The 16,716-nt window shown below is 37.0% G+C and overlaps 1 protein-coding gene across 29 annotated transcripts in view; it reads left to right on the top strand.

The window, feature by feature from the left end:
- ABI3BP (ABI family member 3 binding protein) overlaps nt 1-16,716 on the top strand; it is a 135,662-nt gene that overhangs the window by 101,933 nt on the left and 17,013 nt on the right. For all 29 annotated transcript variants that reach the window (XM_059467096.1, XM_059467095.1, XM_059467094.1 and 26 more), the window contains 6 exons: nt 3,901-3,996; nt 8,047-8,157; nt 10,925-11,008; nt 12,452-12,520; nt 13,166-13,378; nt 14,828-14,939. In XM_059467096.1, the coding sequence (XP_059323079.1) occupies nt 3,901-3,996; nt 8,047-8,157; nt 10,925-11,008; nt 12,452-12,520; nt 13,166-13,378; nt 14,828-14,939 (685 nt within the window). The remainder of the gene's footprint in view (nt 1-3,900; nt 3,997-8,046; nt 8,158-10,924; nt 11,009-12,451; nt 12,521-13,165; nt 13,379-14,827; nt 14,940-16,716) is intronic.

Here is a 16,716-nt window from a genome sequence, read left to right as displayed (position 1 = left end):
ATAGGAGAATGCCCAAGGTCTCCAGGAGTTATCATATTATTAAATTATGCACTAACACACAATTACATTACACAGCATATTGAGCTTTCTCCCCTCTGGTCATAACCTCAGCAGAAGTATTTGGTAGGTTATTAAAAACACCTGCAAAAAATTAATACATGCTTAGTAAATCAGTAGTATAAGCACAATAGTAGTAAAACCTACGTGGAGTTTTGTGTTAATGCTGGTTTAAGTTGCTAAGGTACTGTTTTAAGCAATCATATTGTAAGTGGCCCTCTTGGTGTGCCCATCATTTGTTATTATTTCCATGGCTTTGTAGTAGTGCTTGTTGCCAGGAAGAACTAGAGTTTCATTGTGGTAGATTGTGTCAGAAGTCACCACAAAACTACTAATTACTGGGCATGCTATGTGTACTCACTGGTAAATAAGTACCTTCTTTTCGAATTCTTCTGAAAAATGATACTTCCAGTAGTGGTTTCCACTGCCAAGTTAAATAAGTATATTTTTTTTCTCTAAGTTAAAGAATCATGCTGTAGATGTCTTTTAGGTAAATTTTGTGTGCTGCCAAGTAAGCCCTTTAAGTCAAAGTATCCAAAATATCAAAGGCCTTTGTTATCTCCTGCCCACTTCTTTGTACCTGCAACCCCACTGCCACAACAGCTCATTGACACATTTCTGTGAGTCTCCAACTTTCTTCTGAGAAGTGTAAGAGAAATCACCAATGAATTCATACATTTATGTTATCTTGAGAGGGGACTGCAGCTTGTCACAACTTTTCAGTCTGTGCTTTTCTTGATGATCAGTAAGTGAAATCCCAAATCTTCTGTAAGGCAAGTACATCACCGCATTGAGCCAATGTCTGAGGACAGGGCTGACTGTGCCCACAAAAATAAACTTGCACAAAAAGGAATTCAGGTAACCAATTCAAGAAATCTTCTCTATCTCTCCCAAGCAATGTGCAGTTAATTATCTATTGCAAAAGAATTCCTATGTCTGCAAAAAACACTAGGGAAAGAACTCTATAACCTGGAACCCCAAATCCTACCAGCTGAGCAAAGACAGAAAAGGTTCCTTTTTCACTCTTTTCTGTGGTTGGTTTATCAAAATCCTGAACTTTTGACCTAAGATGATCAGAATTTTTAAGTGGGCTGTTAGGAATATATATATCCTCTATATATATATATCCTCTATATGTGTAACAATATGTTTTCAGACTTACCTTTAGACATTACATCACTTATTCTAGGATATTCTGTTATTTGGACACCAGTTTGGATCTTTTCATTCCTTGCTGGACTGGCACTGCTGTTGATTGTGCTCCATTTCTTGCTCCTGGCTGGGCTTGTTAGCCTCAGTGCAAAGATGTTTCACCCCATGCAGGGAGGGTTGGCAGCTGCAGGTGATAAGCAGTGGAATTTGTTTTTTCCAGCACCAGCACATGGGGTTGTGGCTGGTTTCCTGGCAGGCTTCTCAGCCTCGGGGCCAGCTCTAGTGCCAGGTGGTAAACTGCACTGTGGAAAGGGGGCAGGGATTGCTTCCTCATGGCTAGCATTTCTTTTAGGTTTTTGTCATGTTTTAGCCATTTTCTCTAGAATGCCATTTTATTCAGATGGCTTTTCATGTTGGTGTATGTAATTTACCTTACTGGGTTGTTTTTTAATTTAATCCTAACCATGTAAATACTGCTCCTGATCTACTGAGCTTTCTGACAAATGTCAGCAAACAAACTTTGAACAACATTTTTATTTCCCTTGTGAAATGGAGGCATACATGGTTTTCATTAAAATGACCATTAACTTTTTGTTCTGTTTTCTTTTTATTTTTTAAACTGTGTGTGTATAGCCAAGTTCCAGAGGAACTCAAGTATAAAGGTATTTCAGTTTATTTTATCAAGAGGACTTTTTTCAATATTTCCCTTTAAATGATCCACCCTCCTAATAGTATTCCTACAATTAAAGACATCAGAACCAGGAGAGGTTGGTTTAACATGTTCCAGAACCCATGAGTCTTTCCAGGAAAAAATATAAAATTAAAAGAAGACTCAAAGACATATGCAAGTAATAGGTCTATTCTAAATTCTAGCTAAAAGTTTGGATGAACATGGTAAGTGCTTTTAATAAGCAAGTTACATTAGGTAGAGTAAGGCAAATGCTATGACAAATTCAGCAAACTTGGGTTGTGCAGGTACCTTGTGTGAAAATATAAACTTTCATGTAACTTGAAGTACTCAAAATAGGAGATTTTGTCAACATGAAGGTATTGTGGTTTGAAACTTTGACTTATTTTTCATTACTACTTTACCGATGTCCGAACAGTAGTGCATGTTTCTGAAAAGAAAACAAAATTACTTCTTCCAGCTAGAACATGTGCAATATTTTGTTCATTCTCAGCTGACATAACTCAGAAAATATTATTAATCTAAATTTGATTCTAAGAAGCAGAATAGAGATTGGTTTTCTGTAGAGACTGTAGCATGCACAAATAATTTAGGCTTGTTATACACACTTGAGTGATTTAATGTGAATTAGTCAATGCGCAACCACATTTTGTTGATATGTTCACTTAAAAGTGAGCTGAGAAACTAAACTTGCTCTAACTATACCTCATGATGTACAAGATTATTTTTATTTTTTTTAAGGCTGGTGCTGGTCTTCTCATGCCTTTTCTTCCTTGAACGTCATTCACATGAAACATTGATTATCGCTCTGGTGCTTTGTATAGCTGAAGATCTAATTAATCTTTTTAATTATCTGAAGACAAATTGCAGTTATATAAAACCATAGGTATGATGTGTTCAGATATTTTATACACAGGGACCAGGTCACCTGTGTCCATTTCCCAGCTTCCTGCAAGTCTTACTCCCAGCTTACTTTAATCTTCAGTAAATTATTTATCATGTATGGACTGTGGATTTATAATGAACATGCAACAAAAAATGGTCAAATAGTAAAGTAATTGAAAAATTACCTGCTTCATTCCATTAAAATACTAGTGAAATATCAAATCAAATTTAGATCCAGATTATAAATCTATGAAATCTTTAGCTGAAGTGATTAGGTCGTGTTGGAACAGGGTTGGAATTTGATAATTATAATAATATTGAGATTTTTTTTAAAATATAATAAATTTTAGGGATTTTTGCCTAACATCCTGAGCAAGGGTGCAGGGGGGTTTTCCCACAAACATGATGAAGCTGCAATGCATCTTCTTGCTTTACTGGATAAAGTAAATATACTTACTTTATGTAGAGACAGGATATTAGTTTAACATTCTGGCTGTCCTATAAATACCAGCATGTCAAACAGTCGTTCTGCACCAGGAGTTGTGTTGATCTTTTAATGCCACTTACTTTTTTAAAAATGTGTTTATATAACTTTTAAGTAGGATTTTCTCTTATATGCAGACTGGATATTGTGTATACTTTGTCTCCTGTACTCCAAACATGGTGAATAATTCGGTCCAGAATTGCTCTAACCATTTAATATGGAGGATGACCAGAGATCCTATAATGGGGAGAAGGAGAATTTTGTCCTTTGCAAAAATCAATGGACATTTTACTCTTTACACTGAAAAACTAGAATGTTCTCTCAACTCATTTTTCCACAAATAATCTTGGTTTAACTCATCTGTTACCTCTTCATCTTATTAATTTTCTCTTTCCAAATATACTTTACTTGAGGAATGTTTGAACTTAAACTGCAGACTTTGTAGAACCAGATCACTTTCCACTTACCCGAATAAGAAGATAATGGATATGACCAAGTTATCAGTAAAAACATGGATGAGACACTTGTTGGTTTTGCACATGATATCACCTGGAGTTTGAACATATTCAATATACAAATATACCATTACTTGGTGCCACACTGTAGATACTTATTTCATTTTTTTTTTTCACAGATGGCTTTTATACACCTGAGGCTACTCCCAGACCAATTGACATGGATGTCAAAAGACCTCCAGACTATGTTGACACCTGGCAAAGGCCAATTCCTGGTAAGGTTAATAAAACTAAATAACAGAGCAATTTTTAACAGTTGTTATTAAAAATAAAAACACTGCCTTTTCTGCACACAAAGCACCTCCACTGAGAAGAAAAAATAGTTCATAATCATCTTCATCAATACAAATTCTTGTGGCTTCAGGATTCTACTAAAAGAGATAATAATAATAATTTATAGTCACAACATAGTCACTTACATATGCTTAGTCACTACATATGGTAGAAATTTTCACCACCAGAGCTGTATCCTTATGATCTAACAGCTACAATACGTAAGCACTGATTTTTTTAATGCTAATGTTTTCCATATAGCAAAGAAGAATCAGGTAAAAGCATAACCAACTTGTACTCCCATGTATGAGGAAGTTTCATTGAATATTTGGATTGTTGGGAAAATTAGAACATTAGGCTTGACGGAAAATAACAACGTGGAGTAAATCAGGTTACAGGGGTTTTATACATGTATAATACAAGACTTGTAAGGTTTACTCTTCTGGCAAATCTTGCAATCATGTTTTCAAATCTAAATATTTTAACTGAAACATACATACCACAGGTAAGTACCCTGATGTATAAATAATTTCTCTGCTTCATAAGCATAATCAAGCACAAAATTTGCTTTAGTTGTGGTTTTTTCTGACATAGAAACTGACTGAAAATGAAATATTTTGTTTTCCTCTTGGATTTACTACTCAGCTGCAGATGTTCTTTTTAGGTGGCTTCTTTTTGAGAACATGTTACTGGATTTTAAAACACTAATTTATAAACTGCGGTGTGTTCCTAATCCCTGTTGGATTTCCTTTGCATCTAATTTACCTCTACAAAGATAAGAGCCTATCTTGATGGCCAGGTTCTGATGTTTTATCATTTTTTAGTTTATTCAGTCTGACCACTGTACTTTGCAAAGATTAAATCTAGTCTGATGTACTATTAGTAGCAGCTGAAGGCCAAATGCAAAATCAAAATAAGGATGATACTCTGCACTTTTTGTTACTGAATGTCAGGCAGTGGTGTTTCCTTAAGTAAATCCAACTTGTGATTTGCAGAGACTTGAAGGTTTTTTATGCACATAGATTTGGGGGGACATTAAGACTAACTTTTACTTGTTTTATGACATTTGATGTCTAAAGTTAAGCTTTTAGAGATTTGAGGTCAGTCAATACCTTGAACTGTAGTCATAAAAGGCAGTTGGGTATGGTTGTGAAATTACCTACTACTCTTTCATAATTTTCTTGTATAACTGGAGTCTCATCTCTCTTCATGTGGCTTTAACATGTATATCAAAATTCATGGAATTGTAGAATGAGTTGGGTAAGAAGGAAAGTTTAAAGATCAAAGAGTTCCACTCACCTGCCTTGGGAGGGACACCTTCCACCAAACCAGGTTGCTTCAAGCCCCATCCAATGGTGCCAGGGATGGGGCAGCCACAGTTTCTCTGGGCAACCTATTCCAGTGCCTCGCCACCCTCACAGTAAAGAATTTCTTCCTAAAATCTAATCCAAACCACCTCTCTTCCAGTATATATTATTATCTAATATAAATCTACCCTTTAAACAGTTTAAAACTCTCTCTCCTTGTCTCCTACCATTGTTAGAAGCCCTTTCTCCATTTCTCTCACAAGCCCTCTATAAGTACTGCATGTTGCACTAAGGTCTCTCTGGAGCCTTCTCCCCATTAAACAACCCCAACTCTCTGAGGTTCTTCATAGCAGAAGGGCTCCAGCCCCCTGATGGATTTTGTGGCCCTTCCATGGACTTGTTCTAACAGGTCTGTGTTGTTGTTTTTCTGGAGACCCCCACAGCTGGATGCAGCACTCCAGCAGAGGGGTAGAATAACCTCCCCTGCCCTGCTGGCCACACTCCTTCTGGTGCAGCCCAGGACACAAATGGCTTTCTGGGCTGCGAGCCCACATTGCTGGTTTGTCTCTAGTTTTTCATTCACCAGTATCCTCAAGTCCATACCTGCAGAGCAGGGCTGTTTATAGTCTTTCATCTAGCCAGCACTGAGACTGGTCATTGCACCCAAACCAGGAGCTAGATTTTGTGCTTGGCTTTATGGACTTTATGAGGTTTGCATTGGCCACTGCTCAACCTGCCAGAGTTGTCTGGATGGGATCCTTCCCTCCAGTGTCCACTGCACAACCAGCTTGTTATCATCCACAGAATTGCTGAGGGTGCCCCCATTCCCATTCTGTATGTCACCAATAAAGATGTCTGCCCTAAGAGACTGCTCATCCTTCTCTTTCATCAAGAGAGTCTGAGTTAAGGACTCCCAATCCATAAAGAAGCCTAGAGATTAATTAAATAAGAACATTTCACCATGTTGTTGTCCTTACAAGAATCTACACTCACGAAATCCCTAAATTCTGTTGTGCATCCTAGCTTACAAGTTCAGTCTCCACACACTGATAATTAGATTTTGTAGCATCATCGACCAGCACCCAAATCATTGTTGGAAGTAGCAGAAGGGAAAAGTAGAAATTCTTGTTTTTCCAGAGTACACTTCAGTAGATTCTATTGTGACCCAGTACTCTGAATGTTTTGTTTTAGTTATGTGCAACTGTTGTAGTTATGCTGCTCAGAAAATATTATAGAAACCACTGGCAAGTCAATACTTGCACATTTTTACTTCATAAATACCTTGGACAACCCCCTCTCTAATTATGAGCAGGGGGAAAAGTAATGATGAATACTACCATATAGTAATATCTAGGATATGATGACATATACACAAAAATTTATTATATTTTTTCTGGCCTTAAGCATATTTTTTTCATCTCCATCTGGAAATTAAGAATTACTATGAAACCTACAAATGCTATTTTCAAAACCACTACATCCTCCTAAATTAGATAGAGCATTATTTTCTGCCTTGATCTGAGTGATTTAAAAAAAATTAATCCACTGTTTTATAAGTGACTACAAGAGTCCAAAAAGGAAAAGAGAAGAGAGAGAGAGAGATGGAGATATTCCTGGTTGCATATTGTAATTATTTCCAAAAAGGCTCTCCTAAATCAGTCTTTGGATTTGTTCCCTTCTCGCCCACAGTCTCTCTATTTATAGGGTGAGCCAAGGACTGATACACAGGACCTGAGGTACCTTATGGTGCCAGTAATTCAGTATCAGGCAATTTGCAGAGTTGTTGACATTGGCAGTCTTATGATAATTGTACTACTCTTGAGGATTTTCTCCTTTTAGGTACAAAAAGGCTTTTGTTACATAAATGTGTTGCACATATCTCCTGGATTTTCTTAAGGAAAGAAGGGCAAAGGTGAATAATGGAACAAAAATCTTTGCCTTTCCATTGCATAATAAAATCCTTCATAATTGTCTGGAAAGTACAGTAAAAGGATTTGTAAGTATGAATTAAGGGGCTTATGTTTTCCTTTTATACCTCACTGTCAAAAGAAATTATCAGATAAATGTAGTGGGTACTGGCTGGAACTGCACATTGAAATAACCAAGTTGGGTGCTTCAGAAATTTCAGCAATGGTAATTGTCTTTACCTGTGTCAGTGTATGAGGTGACAGAAACTTTTTTCAGTTTTGGATGACATAGAATAAAGTGTTCCTAATGATAATTTCATTTTCTTACACATTTTGCTTCAAGCTGAGGGCGGCCAGTTGTGTTAGTCAGAAAGTACAAGATGTCAGAAATTTTGTGAGTAAGATACTGAAGATGTTTCCTAGCATATTGAGATGGTGTTTGTTGTGTGAAGATGTATCCATTTGAATGCCAAAAATTACCGTCAACAAAAATGAGTAACTACACAGAAAGTGAGTCACTGAAACACTTGTGCAAAATCTCAAAGGAACTACATTTTTTCAGTGTAAACTTTTTGTAAAACTTCATGGCACACAGTTCTCAGAGATTTAAGGCTGAAAGTGTAGCTCAGATCATCTCCTAATCTCACCTCTCCACTTTTGATATTAAATCAGATATGAAACATTGCTTGAGAAGTCAGAATACAACTTCTAGTGTGTTTCTGCTTTGATGGAATTTGATGTTAAATAATTAATAATGCTGTCTTGTAATGTCATTCAGTGACTCTACCACCTGGCCCTCAGCACCCTCCTATTCCTCCTGCCAGACCTACACCAATGAGAAGAAAACCTCTGCCTCCTAACACCGTCACTGGTAAACCAGGGAGCCCAGGTATTTCAGCCTTTTCAGCATAATCATTTTATTGTGTGTGAGATAAAACTGGCTAGCAGGGTATAGGAGACTTCTGTAGCATAGATTTCTTTGATCTGTGATATCTATAGAAACTAGTCTTTTGGAACATACAGGCCTTGTGGTTTTTTGTCTTCTTACAAAAACCTTGTTTCTTTTTTTTCCCCCTAACCTAGGTATATCAAAGTCACACCTAGTAAGGAAGCTGAAAGCAAAATAGCACACTCCAAGTCATCCTTTAAGATCAACCTTAAGAATATTTCTTGTCTACTAATATGATTTTTTTGCTATTTAATGTGCATGTTGGATGGAGAGATGTTGACTATTGTGCTTCAGTTCCTAGCTATTTGTTAACTGGTTATTTGTTATGGAATTGCTCATATATATATATATATATATATGTATATATATATGGTACATCCATTAACCACTGCAAAAGTGAGCTGATAGTCACCCAGACAACTGACTGCACTGGGAGTCTATTATATATACTGGGAAGTAGAGCAAGCTGAGTTGTTCCATGTGCAGAGTTTAGCTTGATTATTGTACTCTGGCTTCTCAGTATTGGTTTAAGAGGACACACAAAATGTCACCTTTCCTATTTTATTTTAAGTTAATCCTGAAGCAGGTATTCAGTATCCACATGGATGTTCTGGCAGTGGATTCTACATAAGAATCCTTAGGCTAACATAACTCCACATAGTCAGAAACTATCATCTCCTTAAGCTTAACATCATGACAGCTTTTTTCCTCTTCATGTTGATCTCTGTAGTTCCTTGGAGGTACAAAGGTGTTTATACATTAGAATATACAGCTATATATGAATATATAGCTCTACTGGATTTCCTATCGTGGTTTTTGTTGTTGTTTGTTTATTTTATTTGGGACTTTATCTGCTATTAAGGTGCTAAAGACCTAAATAATACTTAAGTATTTTGTGTCAGATGAGTAGCAAGAATCTCCCGGATGGATGAGACAATCTATGTATTTATTCATCAGCAGAGCCAAGATTGAAATACTGTGTCTGTACTTGTTGTTGTTGGGTGGTGTTTCCTTAGCAATAGTTCCCAGAAAACAGAAGACCTCCTCAGTCTTAAACCTGATATATTTTCTTTAGTTTGTATTGGGATCTATACTAATTTGCTCCAGTAAGTGTCTAATTAATTTACCAGTGTTTTGAAATTTCAACAAAATTTTCAATTTTTCCTGACAGTGGAGGCTATGTGGTAGTCAGTATTTACCATACCTTCCTAGGCTTTCAAGATGGAATAAATTGCTTGAATCATCTGGTTCTTCCTTGTGGGGACAGTAGATTTTCCTTCTTCTGTGTTTCCTGGTGTTTTATCCAGCTTAGTTTTAAACATTGTAATTTTGTTTCTTCTGGTTCCCTGGAGAGAGAGACAGTTCCACTGTACCAACAGGAAAAATTTGCCTCAATGTTCTTGGATTTTTCCTGTCAGAATTCTGTCCTATTTCTCATTAACACTGTAATTAATTCCTTACTTGCATCTTTCTAACTCATCCAGTGGATATTATGGAAAGGTTTCTATGCAGACATTAAGTCTCCTGAATGGATAAAAAGAAATGGAAATGAGAGTTCCAGAAACTTTGTGAAACTGAACTCTAGCGAGAATATTTCAGATTTCCACTTCATTAAGAAAATTAGTGGAAAGTAGGGATTTTTGTTGCCTTAAACTTGGCTCTCCAGAGTTCTGCCTTCAGTTGCCACATTCTGTGTCATATATGATGGGGAGGTAACTACATTATGTAGTTCTTGACTCTTCAGAGTTCAGATTTCGCTGTCGTATCATGGTTATCTGGGAGTATCTGCATGTTTTATGAATTTAATTCTTGTCTTTTACAGCCATTATGCAAGAAATCAAGACCTTTACCATGGATTGTTTGCCTCTTAGAAACCTGTTTTCTTTATTAGGTGGTAACAGCTGAAGAATAACAGCAATGTCACATAATCTGAAATACTTTTTTTAAATAGTTGTCTAACTATAGGTGATAATATTGCCTCTATCAGTTAGTTTCTGTCCAGACTTATGGAACCTACTACAGAAATTATTTCAGCAATAAAACTTTTCTTCTTGATTGATATAGTGCTATAAATGTTGAAAATGCTGGACTTGGCTGCCTTTTCTTTGCTTTCATTTGAGGTTTTTCTTAATTTCATTTAGTGTAAGCTCCAGTACTGTTCTGTGGTGAAACTCTTAATGCAGACCACAGTTAAGGACTCAGTGTTTATCACTAGAAATGTTCAGCACCACTAATGTCTGTGCTATATTGAGAGCAGAAATTAATTAATCTTACCTATATTTGAGGGAAGAATCTCCAAGTTTCAGTTGCTGACTTCAGCTATTGTGCCTTGCAACTCAGGAAGAAATGTGCTCTTTCTTCAAGGAACAGCAATGTCAGAGCTGGTCATTTTGCATCCTTTTACCAGTCTGTGTAGGATGGTTCTGTGCATTAAACCAGGTTATATTCTAGACAACTAAAGTCCTCCAAACAACCTCAAAGTAGCAAAGAAATTTCTTACTGGGTTTCAGGATTAGGTTACGTTTGCAACTAGCACAGTTCAGAACTTTCCTGAATCCAGCTGAGGGATTACTAGGATTTGAATGAAAATATTTGTTTCATGAAGCAGTTGTCACAAACTGAGTTCTCTTAGAAAATGAGAAAGCTGTTTGACTCCTTCAAATGCTGAATGTCTTGTTGCTACAAGTCCCTCCATCTGTCACTGTAGCTAAGCCTGCTGGACCAACACCACCTGTGAGGACAGGAACATTATATAAGACACCAACAGCTTTTGCAACTCCAGAGTACTACGGTAAGCATGTTAGAAACAGTTCTGGTTTCTTCTTTTTTTTTCTTTTCTTTTTTTTTTTTTTTCTTTTTTTTTTTTTTTTTTATTTACATTAAGGTTTCCATTTTTCTTTTGCTTACCTTCCCTGAACTTTATTGATGCGCTGTATATTCAACATAAGAAATTATTGTGTCTGGAGTGATTCTGATTTCTTTTATGCCTTTGACTTTTCTGATTTGACTGACTGAGATCTAGCTTGCTTCTTGTCTTGGTAATTGAGAACATGACAAGGCTTCCATTTTCCTAGAAATCCATACATGCTTAGCAGGCTTTCACTACTGCTCTGTGGCCATTTAAAGCTGTGCAAAGATTGGACAAGGCACTTCTTTACCTGGATGTTTCAATTTTCCCAGGACATAAACTCAACATGTTATTTGCCAGTGGCTGACAGTGCTCATCATAGATGTGATGGCCTCCTTTATTTGATCAAACTGCCACCATTTAAACTGAAAAAATGGTAGTAGTGCAATCATAGTGGTCAGAGGGTAATTTGCCCGTTATAAAACTGGGAGCTGATTACAAATTCAGAGCTAAGTCTTTCCAAGGTGGCACACAGTAATGGGTTTGGAGGAGGATTTGCTTAGAATTTTTGGGCCAAATGTGCAGTTCTTGGTATATTGCCATGAATGATGCTGCTTCTAATTTTCCTGGATTTATAGTAATTCTTAAATTCTTGTCTCCTTACAATGCTCATGAACTCACTGTGACCCACAGTGCCCAGAAAAGCATGCTGGATGCTAGATTTATTTATAAATGCTTCTTGGGAAGGTATTGTGTTTTATCTGTTGAGGTCCATTTTAATATTTGCATCATGTTCAGTGTAGTGGCTGATTAATACAACATTGTATCATGAATCCTGACTGCTTTAGCACATTTCTCTTCACCACTATATTTGCTTTCAATTCCCTTCAAATTTTGTTGTAGTTGTACACTCTGAAGATAATTTTTTTTTTTATTTCCTTATTGTTATTTTTAGAGAAGTTACTGTGCCAATGTAATAGTTCTATATATCCCAGGAATATCAAAAAAGCTCCAAGCTAAACAGCCAGCACAGTGCAAAAACCTCCTTTTTCCATGGCTGACCTTCTTCTTCCTTACAAAAAAATTAAACTAAAGCAAATGCAAGACAATGGTCTAAAAAGTATTTTATATATATTACATTAATTGAATCCAGCTGCAGACATTAAATCTGTCATTTTGATTACGGCTGGCTGTACTAGCAGGTAAGTACAGGGTTTACACAGCATCACAGAAAAAACACCTAAAATGAAGAGCCAGATCTGCCAGCAAATGTCTACCATTTATCTGTTCTTATAATTATTTAAAATGCCAAAGGAACTGTGAAATGATTCAGTTCTAACACTGAAATTTTGTATTTATTGCAAATTATAACTGTGTTTTCTACAGTTGATGCAACAGTCTTCAGCTCAAGTCCTACATCAGAAACAGATTCTTCAGGAAAACCAAGGTACCAAGGTAGGATGTTCATAGCTGTGGTATTTTTATTTCAGGGAGTCTGAGCTATTTTGCATCAAATTATCTTATTTGGGTATTCAAACGCCAACATTTTATTTGATTCTGTGTCACTTCAGTGGCAGATATAAGAGCTGCAGTACAAACCAGCATTTTCTGGACTGAAGTTGTTGCTCCTTCTGGTGAAACAAAAGTGTATGTCTTTGTATTAGCATACCCATCAAAAGCTGCAAGTAGAATTATAGTCTCATTTTACTATAGAAGAAATAAAGTTGATTTTTTTTAATTTTGTGACAGATTTTAATTCTTTCAAACAGTGTGTATCACCTACTAATATCTTCAGAGTGCCATTTCATCAGTGGTGCCAGGGAGTGAAGCAGTGCAGATTCCAGGTCGAACAATAATAAGAAAAATTTTAAAACAAGGAAAAAACCAAAAACAAAAACATAAAATCCAAAACAAACAGATAAAAATGAGAACAAGCAGCTTCATATTGAATATATGGGGTTTATTCTGGAAGCTTTGTGTTTCACTTGTGCAGACTTTTACTTGGTGTCCTGAGATGGATGTTGTGCACCAGGTGAAATGGCGCTGCCATTTTTTAAATACACTCTATAGAATAACAGCTCTTTCCTATATTGTTCTTAGCCCCCCATGTCAAGTACATGAAGAAGGATGATGATGTGCCTTGCTCCATCACAAGCTCTCTTGAACATTTTCCCCAAGAAGAAGTTGGCAGCAAGGAAGAACCCACTCGTCCTCCCCAGAATCCTCCAACCAACCTCACAGTGGTGACTGTAGAGGGCTGTCCATCCTTTGTCATATTGGATTGGGAAAAACCAGATAATGACACTGTTACTGGTTGGTTTGATTTCTTTCCTCCATTGCCTGATAATACAGCATTTCCAGCTTAATTTACTTTCACAGTAGTTTTTTGTCATTTAAAAGTACTTTAATCTCCAGGGATTAAAGGAGCCCAGTGGTTTGGGGTATTCTTGTGCTACTCCATTGTGGATAAGAAAATCTACTAGATTATAACAAGATTTGTACAACAAGGATCATTGGTGTCAGTGATGACATGAAAAAACATTTAAGAAATATGACTCTGTATCTCCTCCAATTTTCTGGCTCCTCTCTGTACAGAATCTGGTAAGATCTAGTCAAGAAGTTCCAACAATACAGCAGCATATCTAGATGAACACACATAATGTAGGCATCTTTCTTGACCTGAGGCTGTTGTTTCACAGTGGGCCAGGCACAATCAAAGCTTACACCCATCTAGTATGTCAGTAGCACTTTGCCAGCATAATACTTGCAGTATTATGACCCACTGCAAGAGGGTCCACAAGCCCACTCTGTTAAAAGAGTCTGTTTTTTCTTTCATTTCTCAAGGAAGGGGTTTATATTAGGAATAAATGCCTGTGAGTCATGCAGGGCTCAGCACACAGACAGGTAAACATGCAAGATGGCCATTCTTAATTCTTCCATCTTCTGTATTTCAACATTGGCTGACAAAAATTGAACATTGAAATTAACTGACAACTCAGTTAATGACTCATCAAAATCAATTCTGAATTCAAGAGAAGGCATTGAATCCTGTTTTCTGAAAACAGTGATTGCTTCATATTGGCACCAGTACAACATTACTTGTTTAGACAGGCTTAAACCAGTTTTGCTGCCATCTCTTTCTATTTTTGTAGTTTATGCATGTTTTTCCAATCATCTTATTTAGACATCACATCTCTTTTTTAAAAATAAATGTGCTGTTTCAGATAGAAATGTGGAAACAGAAAACATACTTTGTTGCATCATTCTGCCTTTTGAATGCTTACTTTGCTTGACTTTAACTGTGTACAAGGGCTTTCATTGGGTACGCCCAAAACCAAAGCATAATGGAAAGGTCTAACAAATAACAACCAAAGCAGTGATCACACTCACCTCCTTGTTTTCATAAAAGCTGCAAGTGTCAGGAACCAAGACCATTCTGCTCATGCTTTGCTGTTTGTGTTGCCACAGAAAGGAAGGGCAGTTTGTTGCCTTGTGCACTGAGTAGCAAGCAGGCACTGGATGGACTTGGTAGTTCTTGGTTTGTGCATGCACGTATTTGTATGCTCATTCATTTCCTGCATTTTCTCTTCCAACTTGAATGAATTAAAATGTCCACATCACGTATTGACTTCAGGCTGGCAAAAGGCAGAAAGGTTGAATTCCTGTAAAATTGCATACTCATTCACTATCTGGTTGTATTTAAGAAGCTTGAGTAAGAGACTCAATTACTTGATCTAATTTTTCTTTACTGTAATTTTCCAGAGTATGAGGTTGTGTCAACTGAAAATGGAGGAAGTGATGGTGAAAAGGAGAAATCAATTATCACTACAAATCAAACCCATTCTACTGTGGAAAACCTAAAACCTGACACAAGGTAGCTAAATAACATAATTTTTTAAGTTAATCCAACTAATTTAGACTGCCAGCTGTCTGCCACTTCAAATGGAAATACCTATGGAAATAAGACCTAATCAGTTTTACTCCTGTTTTGATAGAAAAAAAAATTTATAGTTTGGTTTAGTTTTTTTGTAAGTTAACAGATAAAACATATTTGAGGAATCTTTAGGAAATTTACAAGAATGTTTGTGGTCTGGACAAGGTGCAGAAGTGACCTATTGTATCAGAAAGACTACTTGTCAAAAGCAAGAAAATTACCATGGGAGGAAAAATGCATTTGTCCAGAATATATAATTTTCTTTTAGTGTCTCAAAAGAACTGGCAAACTAAAAATGAGTAAGTGAATTCCAGTTCATGTGTGCCTCTCATGCAACTAATTCAAATAAGCATGATCAGTCTTTAAATAACAAATCTTATTAAAAAGTGTTCTTTTTATAGTAAAATTCAGAGCAGAGAAGAGAACCATTTGTCTTTTGTTATGTTGTTTACTAATTCCATCAGAAAGGTAATGAGTGACACTTGGATTTTTCCTGCAAGACCATCCATTTGGCTTTGGTGAATGGATGTTTCTGTTTTAGATAAAATAAGATATAAAGGCATAGCTATTCCTGAGAAGGGAGAAGCTACCATTCACCAACCCCAGCCTCAAAAAGGAAAGACAGTGAAAGCCTTTCTGGATCCAGAGGGCCACTGGCCAAATATATATAAATTTGATATAAATTGCTTTCCTATAAATTGCAATGGTGCCTGTCCCCCAAGTCTCACCAGATTTAAGGATGTAAAGTCCTCAGAGTGGCTCAGTTAAATAAAACTCCCATTTCAAGCAAAATGTGTGTTTCCTAACAGTGAGGACACCTTGAGAGCTTTGGCAGAAGCACAAGTTACTGTTACCCCTCAAATCCAGGCACACTAAATTCAGGTAAAACAAGAAAGTGGTTAAGACAGGTGTCATCATGTAGACAGTATCTGTTCTGCCAAGAAACATCACATGTCCATCATAAAAGTCTTCTGTCTATCAGGAGATGCTCATTAGATGAAGGAAATGTGCTTGTGAATAAAATTGACTAAATGGGAGGAAGAGCAAAATTTAAACACAGCTCAGTATTCATTAACAAAGTCCCTGATATGTGTAAAAATTCATCAAGGAATATATTAGACTGGGAAGGAAATGTTTCCATAACTATCCTCAAACGGAAGAGGTAGAGCTGGAAAAGAAACTTGGCAGAGAAATAGAAATCCCTCCCACAAATGCTCAGCATTTGCAGAATTACCAGCAATGTATGGAAAGAGAGATGCTCAGCAGCAGAAGGGGGATTAACTGGGAAGAACCTCTTGGCCTGGGAACACTTTGGAGAAACTGACAGGCTGAATTAGAGACCCTGTTTTTTCCAGCTTTCCTGAAGCCCTCAGTGAGGCTTGTGTGAGCCCCCTTTGCTGCTCTGAAGGTCCAGTGCACTCAGAGCTAAAGGCAGGTCAGGACAGATCTAAAGCAGACAGACCTAAAGAAAGACTTCCCAAAAAGGCATAAAAAATGTGAATTTGTCATCTGAGCCTTCATGGGTAAGTCTAAACCAGAAAGCCCCTGTAGCAGCAAGCAGTTCAGGGCTGTAGCTGTGCAGATGTGGGCTCTTGAGGAGCTGTACCTGGCAGAGACAGTCTGCAGTCGTGTTGGCCAAGGTCAGGCATTCTATTGAGGTACTTCAGGTAGGATATGGTAGTGCCTGGCCCAGAAGCTAAAGAGTTAATTGCCACAA

Source organism: Ammospiza nelsoni, chromosome 2, assembly GCF_027579445.1.
Source record: "Ammospiza nelsoni isolate bAmmNel1 chromosome 2, bAmmNel1.pri, whole genome shotgun sequence".
Lineage (NCBI taxonomy): Eukaryota > Metazoa > Chordata > Aves > Passeriformes > Passerellidae > Ammospiza > Ammospiza nelsoni.
This window is presented reverse-complemented; position numbering and strand designations above follow the sequence as displayed.